This window comes from Callorhinus ursinus, unplaced genomic scaffold, assembly GCF_003265705.2.
Source record: "Callorhinus ursinus isolate GAN/ISIS: 27379988/994484 unplaced genomic scaffold, GSC_fseal_2.0 scaffold1, whole genome shotgun sequence".
Classification (NCBI taxonomy): Eukaryota; Metazoa; Chordata; class Mammalia; order Carnivora; family Otariidae; genus Callorhinus; species Callorhinus ursinus.
Window position 1 is genome coordinate 110,926,240 of NW_027397063.1, and position 15,965 is coordinate 110,942,204.

The 15,965-nt window shown below is 44.4% G+C and overlaps 1 protein-coding gene across 17 annotated transcripts in view; it reads right to left on the bottom strand.

The window, feature by feature from the left end:
- ZBTB38 (zinc finger and BTB domain containing 38) overlaps window positions 1-15,965 on the bottom strand; it is a 155,883-nt gene that overhangs the window by 26,432 nt on the left and 113,486 nt on the right. For 16 of the 17 annotated variants that reach the window (XM_073899085.1, XM_025881334.2, XM_073899109.1 and 13 more), the window contains one exon: window positions 2,999-10,540. The exons of the other annotated variant lie outside the window; for it this stretch is intronic. In XM_073899085.1, the coding sequence (XP_073755186.1) occupies window positions 6,956-10,540 (3,585 nt within the window). In that variant the 3' untranslated portion in view covers window positions 2,999-6,955. Of the gene's footprint in view, window positions 1-2,998; window positions 10,541-15,965 lie in introns of those variants that run through there. 17 annotated transcript variants of the gene reach the window in all.

The following is a 15,965-nucleotide window of genomic DNA, read 5'->3' on the forward strand; positions in this document are numbered from 1 at the left end:
GCAAGCACTAGGAACCCGGCTTTCCCTCTCTCCAAGGTGATGGTCATTAACCGTTTACCAGCACATCACTGCCAGTGACCTTCTAGTTGCTGGGTGTAAAAGGGCACTTTCGAGATTTTCTTTAGTCGGCTTTATCTTCACTGGACACCATTGATCATTCTCTCCTTTCTGAGAGGCTCTCCATCTCTGGCCCCCTAGCTGCCACGCCCCCAATTTTCCTCCTATTTCTCCATCTCTTCTCCATGCCAGCCCCTTAGAGGCTTTTATTTAATTCATCTTTCCAATATCTGTGTTCTCCGGGATCCTGTCTTTTTTTGCTATACAAGCTTGATAGGAGACATCTTACATTCCCATAGTTTCAACAAATCTGAAACCAAAAGGTTATCCTTGGCCCCTCCCTAGCCTTCACTTCCCCATATCTATCCAACATCAAGTGCTGCTGATTTTATCTCCTAAATAGCTCTCATTCTCTCCCCCTTCTCTCATCTTCACGGCCAATACATACTCCACGCCACTGCCCTCTCCAGTCTGGACCACTGCAGTAGCTTCCTACCTGCTCTATTTCCGGCCACTCCTGTCCTCCACGTCGTTCTCTACATTTCAGCCACAGTGACTTCACAGTACAAAACTGATTGAAATACTTCGTCTGGTCCCAGCAATTCAGCAGCTCTCTGTTGCTCTTAGGAGAAGATCCCAATCCTTAGCAGGACTTGGGGACCCTGCAGGGTCTGGCCTCCGGCCTCCAGTCTCATCTCAGACCCATCCCTCTTGCACTCTGGCCACCACTGGCTTCCAGTACACCGTGGTCCCTCTAGAAGCAGACTTTTGCACATGCTGTTCCCTCTACCTGGAAATTCGCTCCTCTTTCAATTCTTATTCCTCGTTCCGATCTCACCCAAAAGGCACTTCCTCAAGGAACTTCCTGACTAGCACCTCTTCTTTGTAGCACTTATGCGGATTTAAGTGTTTTGCGTGCCCCACTAGATCATAAGCTCCAGGGACAATCTGTTTTGCCTGCTCTTGTATTCCCAGCATCTAGCTCAAATAGGTTTTGAAGGAATGAAACATGCCTTTCAGCTTCATACCTGAAGTCAGTCCCCTCTTGCAAACTGCTGGTGACTCCATCCTTCCATTGCTCAGGCCCAAGACGTGGAGTCCTCTTGGATGCCTCTGTTTTTCCCACCTCCTGGGACCTAAACCACCTGCAAATCCCATCAGATCTACCTTCAAAGTACATCCAATATGTCAGCCAGACAGCATGTCCCTCCTGATGGAAGAACATAACCAACTCAGGAAGCTGTCTTGCTAATTCCCAGGCCGTGAGAAACTCTTCAGGACAAACAACATAATGTCTTCAGAAATATATTGCAAGGGGGCAAACAAAGAGAGTCTCTTCACTGACCTGCAGTCTCCGCACGCACTGCAGTGTGAGTCATCCTTTAAACACATTAGATCATGTCCTGTCTGTTGAAGCCCTCCCATGGCCTCTCATGTTGCTTCTGGGACCTAGCTCTGAACGTCCCTCCTAGCACTCAGCTGCTCCTCTGCTCCCCCATCATCTGTCAGGGGCAGAAGTACAAATTCTCTGGCAAGGCCCATGAGGCCCTGGTGATGTGGCCTCTGTGCATCTCCTGGCTCACCACCCAAACCCCAGGTTTGCATAGCAATCTGCCCTCACCCATGCTCCTTTGTTTTAGCCCCTCCTACCCGGGCCTGCCCGCACTAGGAAGCTCCCAGGCTCCCTCAGCCCCAGCTCCGAGCCATCTCTCTCATAACCCAACACAGTCCAATCTGCTTTCGAGCTCCCAGGAGCTCAGGGTTTTATTTTGTCATCATGCCTTGCCTCATCAGTCTCCTTCCCCGGATCCAGCTCCTTGAAGGCTCAGGCTACCTCTTCTATCTCTATAGCCCTGGGCACAACACCTGAGACTCAAAATTAAACATATTTTGAATGAACGAATGAAAATTCTACATAAATTAGCATTGTTACATCTTTTAAGCCTCTGTATACCGAAGTTTCCTGTAACAGGAAGAACATCCTTACCCCTATAATTACACAGAAGTCATAGCTTTTAAAATTGTTGGGGAAAAAAGTGCTCTCGACTTCTCAGCAAAACATTAAAAAAAAAAAAAGATTTTATTTATTTGAGAGAGAGAGTGTGTGAGCATGAGCAAGGGGCGAGGCAGAGGCAGAGGGGGAAGGAGACTCCCCACTGAGCAGGGAGCCCCTGATGACGTGGGGCTCCATCCCAGGACCCTGAGATCATGACCTGTGCTGAAGTCAGACGCTTAACCTAGTCACCCAGGCGCCCCTCAGCAAAAGATTCTAAATAAACAGAATTGAGGTCTTAGATGTCAAGAATGAAATAATAATTTTAAAAAATCTTTAAAAGTGTAATCATAGGGCCGCCTAGGTGGCTCAGTGCGTTAAGCGTCTGCCTTCGGCTCAGGTCATGATCCCAGGGTCCTGGGATCGAGCCCCGCATCGGGCTCCCTGCTCGGCGGGAAGCCTGCTTCTCCCTCTCCCACTCCCCCTGCTTGTGTTCCTTCTCTCGCTGTGTCTCTGTCAAATAAATAAAATCTTAAAAAAAAAAAGTGTAATCATAGTTCTGTTATAACCAGTTCTTCCATTAGTTGTCTAGATTTGGAGAGTTTCATTTTAAAAAGTTGCACACCAAGCCAACTTGCCTGTCCACTGAGCACCTTACTTGGAAGAGTCAGCATCAAGGGGTGAATATTGGGGAGGGAGAGTGGGGACAAGGGGGGGTTCCTCTCTCCAGAAGGGAGATCAATAGCCCACCAGGATTTGGGGAAGAGGAAGGTGAAGAGTTCTCACATATGGAGGAAACTGCCTCTGCAAAGAGCACCTGATGGAGACAGAGGGCGTGGAACCAAATCAGTTGATGGGAGCCGATGAGAAAAGAGGAAGGTGAGCAACAGGACTAAGAAGACCCAAAGTAATTCATACAATATGTACAAATAGGACTGCCTTGCATGATTTGTTTTGATGCTTTTAATCCAGTTGCTTTCTCAACTGTTACAAATTCTTTCAATATTGAATCTGTTGTTTTGCTCGATCAATGACGTTAGTTTCAACAGCCAGCAGTTATCAAAGTTTTGGTCTGGATCTGGTTTGGATTACCCTTCCAGTACAAAATTGGTGCTACCGGCCACCCACGAGGAGGACTGGAAGTCTGAGTTATTTTCCCTGTGTTGCTGATGGATTGTGCGGCGTGAGCCACTGGCACACCCTTCCACGTGACCTACTCAGTGTGACCCCCTGCATGCATCTGAAGATAACGAGTCAAGGTTAGGGGTATGGTCTGTGATGATGGAACACAGTGTTTTCTTTGGGTGAGCAATTACTAGCTTAGAACAGCATTAAATGATAATTTTACTCCATATTCTTGGGAAAAAGTGCACAAGTTTTTAAAAAAATGGTTTTATAGGGCAATACCCCAACATCGAGGAGAAAGCCAAGTGCCCCAAGTGTTGAGGCGTGAGGACAAAAAGCAGGGGTGTGCCAGGGAGAGCTGAGGCCAGTACAGCCTCCCGAAAGCCGGCACTGGGGCACCGCCGTCCTAGCGCCGCCTGCCCTCCTCACGCCTCCTTTCCTACTCTCCGCTCAGTTTCCAGGAAGCAGTTTCCTCTAAGGTGCTGAGAAGAAACGAAGACATGGGCTCTGAAGTCACGAAGTCCTGGGTTGGAATCCTGACTCTGTCTGGCTGTGGGATCTTCTCAAAGTCACCATAAAATGTGGATAGTGAGGGCGACTTCCCAGGCTTGTCGGGAAAGACCTGAATGAAACGGCCCATGGGAAGAACGGTGCCAAGCACCTGGGACCAACTGGAATCTGTCTCCTGGGGCAGAGACACTTCCAGGGCTCTCGGATTCCCCATGCCAAGGTCAGGCCTGTCCAAAGCACCGAACGATAAGACTTCCAGCTTATTCTGCCTTTTTTTTTTAAATGTATATTCCGTTTGGGTCCTAAGCATGTAAGTAGGTATCATGGAATGCAAACAAGTAAGGAAACAGAAATATACTAAGTGAATGATACGTGAAACAAGGCTGTGACTCACAAAGAGGAAACTGCTGCTTGGCTGCACAAAAGAATTAACATTAAAACATTTAAGAGACTTAACATAGGAATAAGCTATTTTAATCAAGCAAAACCAAATTTGTATTCATTATTTCTAAAAATAAAATTAGACTTTTCCAACCCTTAACATCTGCATTTAATAATATCTTCTAACCAAAATACAGATGCTAAAACGGCAAATTACAATATATCTTGTACAGCATACAGTATGCTCACTGTTTACACCTACTTTAATTCTAGTTGGTCGTTATGTACTCAATGCATACTTAAACATCACTCATGATAAAGTTTTCACAATTAACAAAAAAAATGTGACAAGGCTGTCTTAAAACGGCTCTGCTATAAATTGTATAGAATATACAGAATTACAAAGTCAAGTATTTTTTTTATCAAAATATACACCCCTCCCTGAAACTAACACAAGCTATCAACATTTTAAACGAATAATACAATTATAGAAAATATTTGCAAAATTATTTTTTCATGTATAAATATTCTGCCATATTTACTTTGGTCTAGAATTATCAGCACACAAGTCCACTTAAAAAATTTCCACATGTAAGGGCTGGGAGACATCACTACATGGAATAATTTTATGTTTAGAGTTACCCCAAATCAAAATGACTGAAATACACAGTAATTCTCTTTGATTAATAATCCTAATTGAGATAAAACAAATTAGTAGATCACAGAATTGCCTATTCATTATTTTAATTATCAATTCAGAAATGATTTTCATAAGCCCTTTGTGACTATCTCTTTGAACAAAACCCAAATGAATAATGCAGGTATACATATATACAATGTATTAAAATAAGGTTGAATTTGCTTGCATTTTCCCATTTTCCTCTATTACATAATACTGTATGCAAGTGAAAGTAGATGAACAAAAGATAAATGCAGATGCAGTACTGGGGTTACTTAACAGCAAAATACTACTATATAAAAAGGTCAGCTCTGATCATGTCCTTTTCTGGGTGTTTAAACGTTTTCTTGCCCACCCAAATCCACATTAAGTCTTCTTCGTGGAGATATCACAATACTTGGAGAGAGGAACTGGAGTCCTTTGAACTACTTCTTCATAGTGGTGACTTTGCAACCTTGGATAACCTTGGGCTTCCATCTATCAAATCCCATGAACATGAATGGCTGTAGGTCGCCCTTAAACCAGGTTCCGGATTCTGCTCACACTGCTGATCAAAGGGTAGGAATTTCTCTCTCCCTCCTATCCTGGCAGTTTAAATATAAGAATGAGGAGTTCCAGCTTCCTAGAACCTAGTCCACATGATGGACTATCCTACAGGGCAACTGGACTTCGAGGGCAATGCTGATGGTGTGGGTCAGCATAAAAGAACATGAAAAAACTCAAGTGGGTTTTTAGCAAGGGAGCTAGATGTCTGCAAACATGAAGACAAGGCATCTGGCTTTGGGGATAGGTTTCTGAGTCATGTAAGTAAGTGATGGAATCTTATCACTCCACATTCTGTCTCCCCACCCCACCCCCAAAAAGCAAAGCTCCTGTTTGAGGCAAGGAAGGTCATCGCCTCCTCTTGCCCACTCAAGTCATTAATGGGTGAGGTGGGAGGTGTGTTTCTGATGTCCTTTTGTTTCATACTAGTGTACATTTGTGGGCTGTATAATCTCCAAGGCTGACGATTATAGGGATTAGGCTTTCTGTCACTTTCAAGTGCCTGGGAATTCACCACCATACACATGCTTTGCACTAAATCTCCTGGACACCCCCCCTTCAGTGGAATGGGAGGTGTCAGGTTTTATGTAAACCCTTGAGACTGATTAAGTCTGTCTGAAATAGATCCCCCATATCCATGGCCTTGCGATGGATGGAAGACTGCAGGGAGTTTCAGAAGAATTTGACCCTTCTTTATTTTCTGAGGTGAGGCCACTGCAAAGTAATATACAGCACAGGTAATCAGAAAAGTTCTGGGAGGGCTCTCCCCCACAGATAAGGCATGACCTATGTTTTCTGTGACTGGAGCAGACCAGTTCTAGTAATAGCTCAGCCATAACTTCAAGGGAACAGCATTCCATTTAAAAGCAAACAATATGCTCTTAAATCAGATTTGAGATGCTTTCTACCGATTTTTCCATCAGTCCTCATTATTTGCAGATCTATTGCTCGCCATTATAATTCTCTACAGGGGACATGGACAGTTAAAAGTCATAGTGATTTATATATGTATTTTACAAGGTTTGTGTTGCAGAAAAGTAGTTCTAGATAATGAATGTCCTACTTAGGTTACTCAATTTCACACATATTTTCAGCTATAATATTAAATATTTCATATATATCCACTAATTTAAACAATTTTTAATAGCACAGAAGCCAGATGGGAAAAATGACTGTCATAGCTCATTTACCTTCTAACATATTTATGAAGATGATGTTTTCATGATATCTGACCCTCGTTTTCTCCAGTGGACTAAAGACAGCTCAGCAGCCAGTTCCTATCAGCACTTACTAGAAAGTTTTAAATTAGGCTAACATTAGACTCTTCCCCCCCCACCCCCACTGGCAAAAATACCACAGCTAAGAACTTCATAAACTTCCACAAGATACTTGGGATACTGGAGGATTCGGCTATTTCGTTTTTGTGCACTTTGCATGAAGTTAATGCTAAAACCCAAAGTAGGTATTAGGATCCTTTTTTCTGGAATTTTCACAAATGAGATTTTCTTTTTTTTACATTTCACTCCTTCATGACTGTTGCGTGAACAAAACTTTAAAAAAAAAAAAAAACAGAAGAAAACAGCTAACTAAAAAACAAAAACAAAAAAAAACCCCAAACAACAAACCCACCAACTTATATTTTTGAAGACTTTTCTAAGTATCGCCACTCAAAGGACATTTTCAACAATGGTTTGTACGTTATCCTTTTGGTCACTGTCTTCTGAGTCATTGACATGTGGGTTCTCCAGGGGGTTTGAGTTCTCCTGGCACATGTCACCTTCTACTTTCTCCCGCTGACTTGGACTTTTGAATAAGTGTTTCTTCTGGTGCATTCCAAGGGCAGCAGCTGTTTTGCAAATTTTGGGGCACTGGAAGCAGGCATAGCCCTTCCCGTCATGCTCCCAAATGTGCCTCTGCTCGTGATTCCTTTTTGTGGAAAGGTACAAAAAGCTCTGAAAGCAGAACTGACAGTGGTAACGCTTTTCGCCCGTGTGGATCCTTTCGTGGATCTTGAGGGTCTCGTTCAGCGTGAATGCCTTGTTGCAGTACTGACAGATGAACTCCTTCACGCCCAGGTGGATGCGTTCGTGTTTCTGCAAGTTTCCCTGCACCGAAAAGCACCGCCCACAGGTCTTGCACTGGTATGGCTTCTCTCCGGTGTGACACCTCATGTGCATCTTGAGGGTCGACGGGCTCTGGAACTGCTTGGCACAGAACTCACAGGCGTACGGCCTCGCAGTGAGATGCCGGTGGGGCCTCCCTTGATTCCCCGCGCCCGAGGCTTTGTCTCCATCACAGAGTTCACACTGCAGCTTGGGCATCTCCTTATTTTCTTCTTCCTCAAAGGCCTTCTCCTGGGGAGCCTTCCCCACGGCACAGTCCAGTTCTGCCGGGTATCTGCACTTACTGCTTGGGCTCCTGTTTTCATGCTCTTTCTTCCAGTTGGCCTTCCTCATTTTTCTCAGCTGTCTGGATTTCTTTTTGGGTTTGTAGTTGTAGTAAGGACGCCAGGGCTTGTCGGTGGAATCCTGGTCACTGGCGTCGTCAAACATCTCGTTCATTTCCACACACTCAGACTGGCAGAGCCCGAGGGGGCTGGCTCTGTTGGTTTCCGGGTCACTCTCCTGTGGCAAAGCCTCCTCCTCCATCTGGTACTTGGGTCTTCTTCCTCTTTTATAGAACAGCTTAGATCCTAGGATGTGCCTTTTCACGATGGCTTCGTTTCCAATTTTCACTGTTATCTGGCACAGGGGCGCGACATTGCTGTTTGTAGAGGTTCCAGGCAGAGCGGGCTTTGCAATGTAGGTTTCGATTTTACTGGTTTCTTTAACATTTGTGGTTTTGCTCAGCGACCCTCCGGGATCAGCCACGTACTTGGACTCGTCTGCTACCTCTGCCTTGTTACACAGCACGGTTTTCTTTTTTTCCTTGATGCTCTTGGGCCTGCTGACCACTCTGCTCACTTTATCGGGCTCAAGTTTGCTGTCGTCTTTCAGGGCCTGACTGACAGCCGGGTCTGAAGGGGCTCGGTGGTTGCTGCTGGCCACGGCAGCAACGGCGGTGCTGTGCATTATCACCGATGAGAACTGGCTACTGTGCACAATGACCGAGGGTGCTGAGCCACTGTAGCTGATCACGGAGGCTGCGTGCTCACTGCCGTTACTCAGAGATGAAACGGGTACATCCCCTACCGGCAGGTCAGAGCTGCCGGCGTTCTCCGTGGAAGAAACGGACACCTCGGTGGAATAAAAGTGATTGTCGAGGTCCACTTTCAACGTTTCCTCTCCCCATTTGGTCCCCTCTGCATTCTGTACATTGGCAGAAGTGGGTACCTCCTGACGTGCTGACGTTTCCAAGGGGATGGCGGGACTGTTGGTCAAGGTGTTTACGCGGTCCTGGAAATTCAATGTTGGTAACTCAGAGCTGTGTGGATTCTGAATAACATAGGGGCCAGCTGCAGACTCATTCATCTGACTGTTCTCTCGGGCATTTTCATAGGAAGAATTTCGGTAGCTTTTATAAGGAGCCCTCTTGCATTTCATAGGCAGTAGCCTGTAAAGTTTATATGGATAGACGCTAGGCTTCAGGCCTCCATTGGCTGTTTTTTTACTGATGGAAAGTCTATGATCTATGGCATGGAAAGACTTCTGATGGTTCTTGAGAATATAGTAGGTCATGAAAGTTTCAAGGCAGAAAATGCACTGATAGCGCCTTTCTCCTGTGTGCCAAATTTCATGTCTTGTCCTGTACTCAGCCAATGCAAATACTTTGTTGCAGTAATGGCAAGGATAGGTTCTTCTCCACGAGTGAACATTTGCATGCCTTCGGAGGCTGGACAAAGTCACGTAACTCCGTTTGCATACAACACAACTGTAGAGCATCTGCCCGTTCACAAATTTAACCATGTGGTCCGTTTCTGGCAAGGAGCTTCCGGTACTGGAAAAGTCACCGATCCTGTTTTCAGACAACAGAGGTTCTGGACCCGTGAATGAACTTCCATTCTGTCCAATGGTAGGATAGTTTTCTAAAAAGCGCTGGTTTCCTCCAGGAACAGGCATGTGGCTAGACCGCATACAAATCTGCTCGTGCCGATCCAGCCTGTTCAGAGTGCTGAACTGCTTGTTGCAGTACTTGCACACCAACGGCTCCTGGGTTGGCTTGTGAAGCTGCATGTGGGCACTGAGCAGTGCGCTACTGTCAAAGGATTTGGAACAACAGCTACAATTGTAAACGAGAGGCGGGACCTCTGCCGCCGGTGGCCCAGGAACGTCTGAGGATTTATTTGCATCTTCCTTGGAAAAACGGACATCTCCTTCGTTGTTGGGAGATTTCGAACGAGGCAGGACTGCAGCCGGCTGTGGGCTTCTTTCTTGATGAACCTCTAAGCTGGTTACCGGAGGGGGTGGTATACTGTCTGTAGCTGAGTCAGAATCCGGGGGTATGGACACTGTCTTTGGCTTTCGGCATGTTTTCGGTTTTGCTGCAGGAGCGTCACAATTTTCTTTACCTGTCTTACCAGGGGAGCTGCTGTCGTGTTCACGGGCAGGCTGATTTCTGTAGGCCTCGGCCACGGAAGAAACAGCATACGAGTGCTCCGCTAGGGTGCGGACGGGCTCCGCCTCGTGACACACGTCGGCCCTCTCCAGGCAGAGGCTAGCGGTTCTCATGGAGTCGGAGACCTTTTTGAAACTTGCCCTCAAGTCCAGTGGAGAAAACATGTTATTACTATTTTCTGTCTCAATGATGGAAAATGCATTGGTGATCCTTGGCCCATTGGTGATGGCAGGTTCTTCGTGCCTTTTTTCATTTTTTTCTTCTTTAACCACTCCCTTTTCGGTAATGCAGAATACATAGGGACCGGGGGAATTTGAAAAGTTGCGATCAGTAAGATCTTCCAAGAAGGATATTCCCAGCTTTTTTCCTGCAGCTGCAAGATCGGTGACTGTTTCCTGTCTCTTGACGACAACTGTGGAGCTGTAGATATAATTAAGGATTTCTGTAAACACTTCAGCTTTGAGATCATCCAGTTCCAGGACATGGCTGGAAATACAGATCGTATGGCTCCAAAAGATATTTTTGAAATAAAGGCTTGAAGCAGCTAGGACATTGCTGTGCGCTTTAAATTTGGTGTCTTCCACAATAATAGTGACATCACACAAAATGCCCCGAATGCGCTGCTCATTTAAGATGGAGAGCACTGTGTCACTGTGCAAGTCGTCCTTGAGGTCCCTGGAAAGGGACATGACTGTCATCTGAAACAAGAGGAGACAGATGATCAGAGACCCTCCCACAAGTAGTTTCTTTCTTTTTAAGTAAGCTCTATGCCCAGTGTGGGGCTCAAACTCACGACCCCTCAAGAGCAGCATGCCTTACCGACTGAGCCAGCCAGGCACCCCAACAAGAAGTTTCTTTATTTCTAGACAATTTTCAACACTTTTGAAACACTTTTTTTTTTGGTATGAAAATACAGGTTTTTATCTCATTCTGCTGTTACTTGTAAGACTTGGAGTCAACATTAGAAGCTAAATCTTGATCTCGCCCCAGTCTGTTTCTCATACCATCGCTAATAGTTGTTATAGTTGGAAATCCTCCCAGAACTCTTTCTCCAAAGCTGTAGCTATATATACACGTCTAAATTTGGGAGGAGGAGGGTTTCTCCCCACAAATGTTTAGGGTCTTTTCGTCACTCAAGACTGCTGCACTGAATTCCTAGAGCTGAGTAGTGCTATGGTCCTGCTACAACCTCCTATTTTCACAGATAATCCTGATGATCTGATCCAAACATCATTTATGAAGCAGGAAGATGATTTTCTTTTTTTTTTTTTTAAAGCTTTCCGTAAGTAAGCAGTACCCATATATAAAGGTATTGCCTGCTCAGAGAAGAAGAACTGGAGAAGCTGCTCCTAATTTGTGGCTCTGAAAGGTCTCTGGATGGAAAGCCTCAGTCTGCATGACCAAGTCTGACCACCAGGGGTGCCCTGCCTCTCTGCGCTACTGGTCCTTATTTCCTTTCAGGATAGCCAAGGTAGATTAAGGGTTTTCAAAAACAACTCTGTGAGGTATTGAAAGCACACAAAAAACAACACACGAAACCAGGAAAGTACGCCTCTGAGTCTAGTGCTATCTCACTGTGGTTTTGATTTGCAGACATCTCTACAAGATCTTGATTTCAATTCCTTCGAATATATACCCAGAAGTGGGGCTGCTGGATCATACAGTAGTTCTATTTTTAATTTCTTGAGGACTCTCCATACTGTTTTCCATAGTGGGAATTTACATTCCCACCAACAGTGCACAAGGTCTCCCTTTTCTCCAACCCTTCATCAACACTTGTTATCTCTTTATCTTTTTGATTTTTAGCCATTCTAACAGGTGTGAGGTGATATCTCACTGTGGTTTTGATTTGCATTTCCCTGATGATGAGTGATGTTGAGCATCTTTTCCTATGTCTGTCGACCGTCTGTAGGTCTTCTTTGGAAAAATGTCTATTCAGGTCCTCTGCCCATTTGTTAATTGGGTTATTTGTGGTTTTTGGGTGCTGAGTTGTATAAATTCTTATATATTTTGGATATTAACCCCTATTAGATATATCCTTTGCAAATATCTTCTCCCATTTGGTAGGTTACCTTTTTGTTTTGTTGGTTTCCTTTGCTGTGTGAAAGCCTTTTATTTTGGTGAGTCCCAACAGTTGATTTTTGCTTTTGTTTCCCTTGCCTGAGACATATCTAGAAAAATGTTTCTATGGCTGATGGCAAAGAAATTACTGCTTGTGCTCTCTTCTAGGATTTTTATGGTGTCAGGTCTCACATTTAGGCCTTTAATCCATTTGGAGTTTATTTTTGTGTGTGGTGTAAAAAAGTGGTCCAGCTTCATTCTTTCACATGTAGCCAACCAGTTTTCCCAGCATCAGTAATTCCACTACTGGGTATTTACCCAAAGAAAATGAAAACACTAATTTGGAAAGATACACACCCCTATGTTTATGGCAGCATTATTTACAATAGCCAAGATATGGCAGCAGTTCACGTGTCCACTGACAGATGAATGGATAAAGTAGATGTGATACACATACACACTGAAACATACACACAGGAGTATTACTCAGCCATAAAAAAGAATGTTGCCGTTGCAACAACATGGATGGACCGAAAGGGTATGATGCTAGGTGAAATAAGTCAGAGAAAACAAATGCCATATGATTTTTACTCACATGTGGAATTTAGGAAATAAAACGAGTGAACAAAGGAAAAAAAAAAGAGACAAAAAAACCAGACTCTTAAGTACAGAGAGCGAACTGATGGTTACCAGGGGGAGGTGGGTGGGAGGAGGGGTGAACTAGATAAAGGGGATCAAGCATACATTTATTGTGATGAGCACTGAGCAATGTACAGAACTGCTGAATCAGGGCACCTGGGTGCCTCAGTTGTTAAGCGTCTGCCTTCGGCTCAAGTCATGATCCCGGAGTCCTGGGATCGAGCCCCGCATCGGCTCCCTGCTCGGCGGGAAGCCTGCTTCTCCCTCTCCCACTCCCCCTGCTTGTGTTCCCTCTCTCGCTGTGTCTCTATCTCTCTCTCAAATAAACAGATAAAATCTTAAAAAAAAAACCTGTTGAATCACTATATACCTGAAACTAATATAACACTGTATGTTAATTATATTTCAATAAAAAAATATTGAGTCCAGTCACAGGTTCCTAAATTAGCACAATTTAAAGGCACAGTGGCTCTTGTTCTGGTTCAAGGATCTTATCTCTGTTCTTCCCAGAGCATAATTCTTGTTATTCTTTCTATATATTTTATACCATAAGCCTGGGATGGCCAGAGCCTACCAATTAATATTTTAATGAGGGATAGAATATAAGAAATACATGGTCCGTAGGGATCTAAGACACAAAAATTAAAACTTAACCTTACTGCATGCACTGTGTGCCATGTATTTTGTCCTGTTCCGTTGTCTCTCATTTAAAAAATGTTAACGGCAACTCACTAAACTAATTTCACTGTACACTAACAGATCAGTCCTGCAGTTAAAACCAAAAACCTCCCTCTGGTCTAAAGGCCATACTGACTAGCTATTCATCCAGCCTCTCTCTCTTTACCAAGTGATGTCCAGAAAGCAGCAGAGCTTGAAGATACTTCTTTAGCTCCCAGTGGCAAGGTCTTCCTCGCCCTGGAGACCCACCTTTAACCCATGGCATTCATTCAGTTGTGGAGAGACCAGATGGCCACTTACGAATTTTTTACCCTTTTCTAAAGCTATTATAAGTTGTGCCCATTATGTTATTTAGTGTCCTTTATACTTTAGGATCCATTTGATTAATTCTTTGATCTCTTCTAGCCATAGGAAAAACTACATTACTACTAACAAATTCTTCTATTCCCAAGACAAGGAAGCTTAGAACTAACTCTCATCATCGCCTGTTGTAGCCATAGTTAGCCTGGGTTTCTGGTGTGACTATGGTCTCATTTTCTTTTTTTAACCTTAGTTCTTCTACTCTTGTTTACCCTTCCTTTAATTGCAATTGTTCTTGAATCTTTCCTAGAAGTGTGAGGGATTAAGTCTATGAATAAAAATGGAATTAAATGTACTGGAATCTGCGGCTTCCTCTATGCCCCTGAAGGAGAGGGGGCCACCCTGAGCAGACAGCGGGACTCCATCCTTCACTGGTTATAGATCAATGACATATTTGGCTGATGCTTCTTTTGCCTTCCTTGGGGTCTCTACCCTGGGCCCTTGTAGAATCTACTTTCTCTCCTGACTCATTTATTCTCATCCTATTTGGCTTTTCTGAAGCCCATACATTATTCCAATTCTTTACCCAGCCTGACTGGGTAGTCTCAGATCTGGCAAAACATGTACTATGGTTTTATTTTTTTATTTTCTATTTTTTATTTTTTTAAAGATTTATTTATTTATTTATTTGACAGAGAGGCAGAGAGCACAGGTAGGCAGAGGGGCAGGCAGAGGGAAAGGGAGAAGCAGGCTTTCTGCTGAGCAGGGAGCCCGATGTGGGGCTCGATTCACCTGAGCCGAAGGCAGTCACTCAACCGACTGAGCCACCCAGGCGCCCCCATGTACTATGGTTTTAAACGGTGGTTTCCATCTTGGCTTAGTTCCATGCTGACACCTATTTTGTCCTTCCACCTCAAAACTACTGCTTTTTCCAAAACACCCCAGTTCACAGCACTCTGAAACTCCCACAAGGCCCCACCTCCACATAGGGCATGCGGTATTTCACATCAAGCTAATACTCCGAGGTGTTTGATGATAAGCCCCACCCACTTCTGTAGGATTGCATGATTCTTCACTTAGATTGCTCAGCTAGGATGGTAAGTAAAAGGCTAACTGTTAAAATCTAAGAATATCTTAATCATACAGTTAGAATAACATATAATAGGAAGTATCATTATATATGTCATTAACACATCCTCCTAACTTTGGAATATCCAAGTATGACACTGTTCAAAAGGGGGACTATCTACCATCGTGTGGCAGGAATCCTTTTAAAATCATAGTGACTGTGCAGCACTTCGATTTGCCTTCTTGGCACATACATAAAAACTTCATTCTTGTGTCAATTTTACCCAGCACATACGTTAATACCTAACATGGTCAGACACAGGGCTCAGGGCTGGAGATACTGAAGCATGTGAGGCAAGTCTCTGTCCTCAAGGAGCTCAGAGTCTAGAAGAAAGAGAACTGTCAACTAATAATTGGAATGCATGATGGTAGGCCTTATACTAAAGGTATGTACAAAGTGTTAAAGGATGAAATGCCAACTTATTATTTATAGGGGCCCTGGAAAGCTTGACATCAATCAACTGGGGGGGGCATCTGGGTGGCTCAGTCGTTAAGTGTCTGCCTTCGGCTGAGGTCATGATCCCAGGGTCCTGGGGCTGAGCCCCGCATCGGGCTCCCTGCTCAGCTGGAAGCCTGCTTCTCCCTCTCCCACTCCCCCTGCTTGTGTTCCCTCTCTTGCTCTCTCTCTCTCTGTCAAATAAATACACTTGATCTTAGCCAAAAGGCTGAGAAGCGATGTCAAATAAATAAATAAAATCTTAAAAAAAAAAAAAAGTAAAACTGGGGTGTGGGAAAGGCATTCTAAGCAGAAGAAACACCATGGGCAAAACAAACACAGAATGTTTTTTTTTAAGCAGGCTCCACACCCAGTGTGGAGCCCAACACAGGGCTTAAACTCATGACCCTGAGATCAAGACCTGAGCTGAGATAAGGAGTCAGACACTTAAGCAACTGAGCCACCCAGGCACCCCAAGTAGTTTTTATCAACCAGCTAGAACCAGGCCCGGGGCGGCTGACAATAAAACCCCACTGCCATAAAAGAAATAAAAATTCTGCCTTCAAAGTTTTGTGGTGTAGCAAGGGAAGTAAGAAATGTTTATGAAATGCTGCATAACAAAGACATGTGCGGGATCATGTAGGCAGGCAGGCAGGCAGGCAGGCAGGCAGGCAGGCTGGTCAGAACACAGTGGGAGTTCTGGGGAGCAGCTTGGGAGTGGGAGTGAGGGAAGGCACAGGGAGTAGCTCAGCAAAGCTCCTTAGGAGGAAGTGCCGTTTACTGGATCTTAAGAGCAGAATTTAGCTCTGCAGATATAAACAAAGGGAGGAAAGAGAATTTCACTCAGAAAGAGGCACAGAATTTCATGCCCTCAAGAAGTT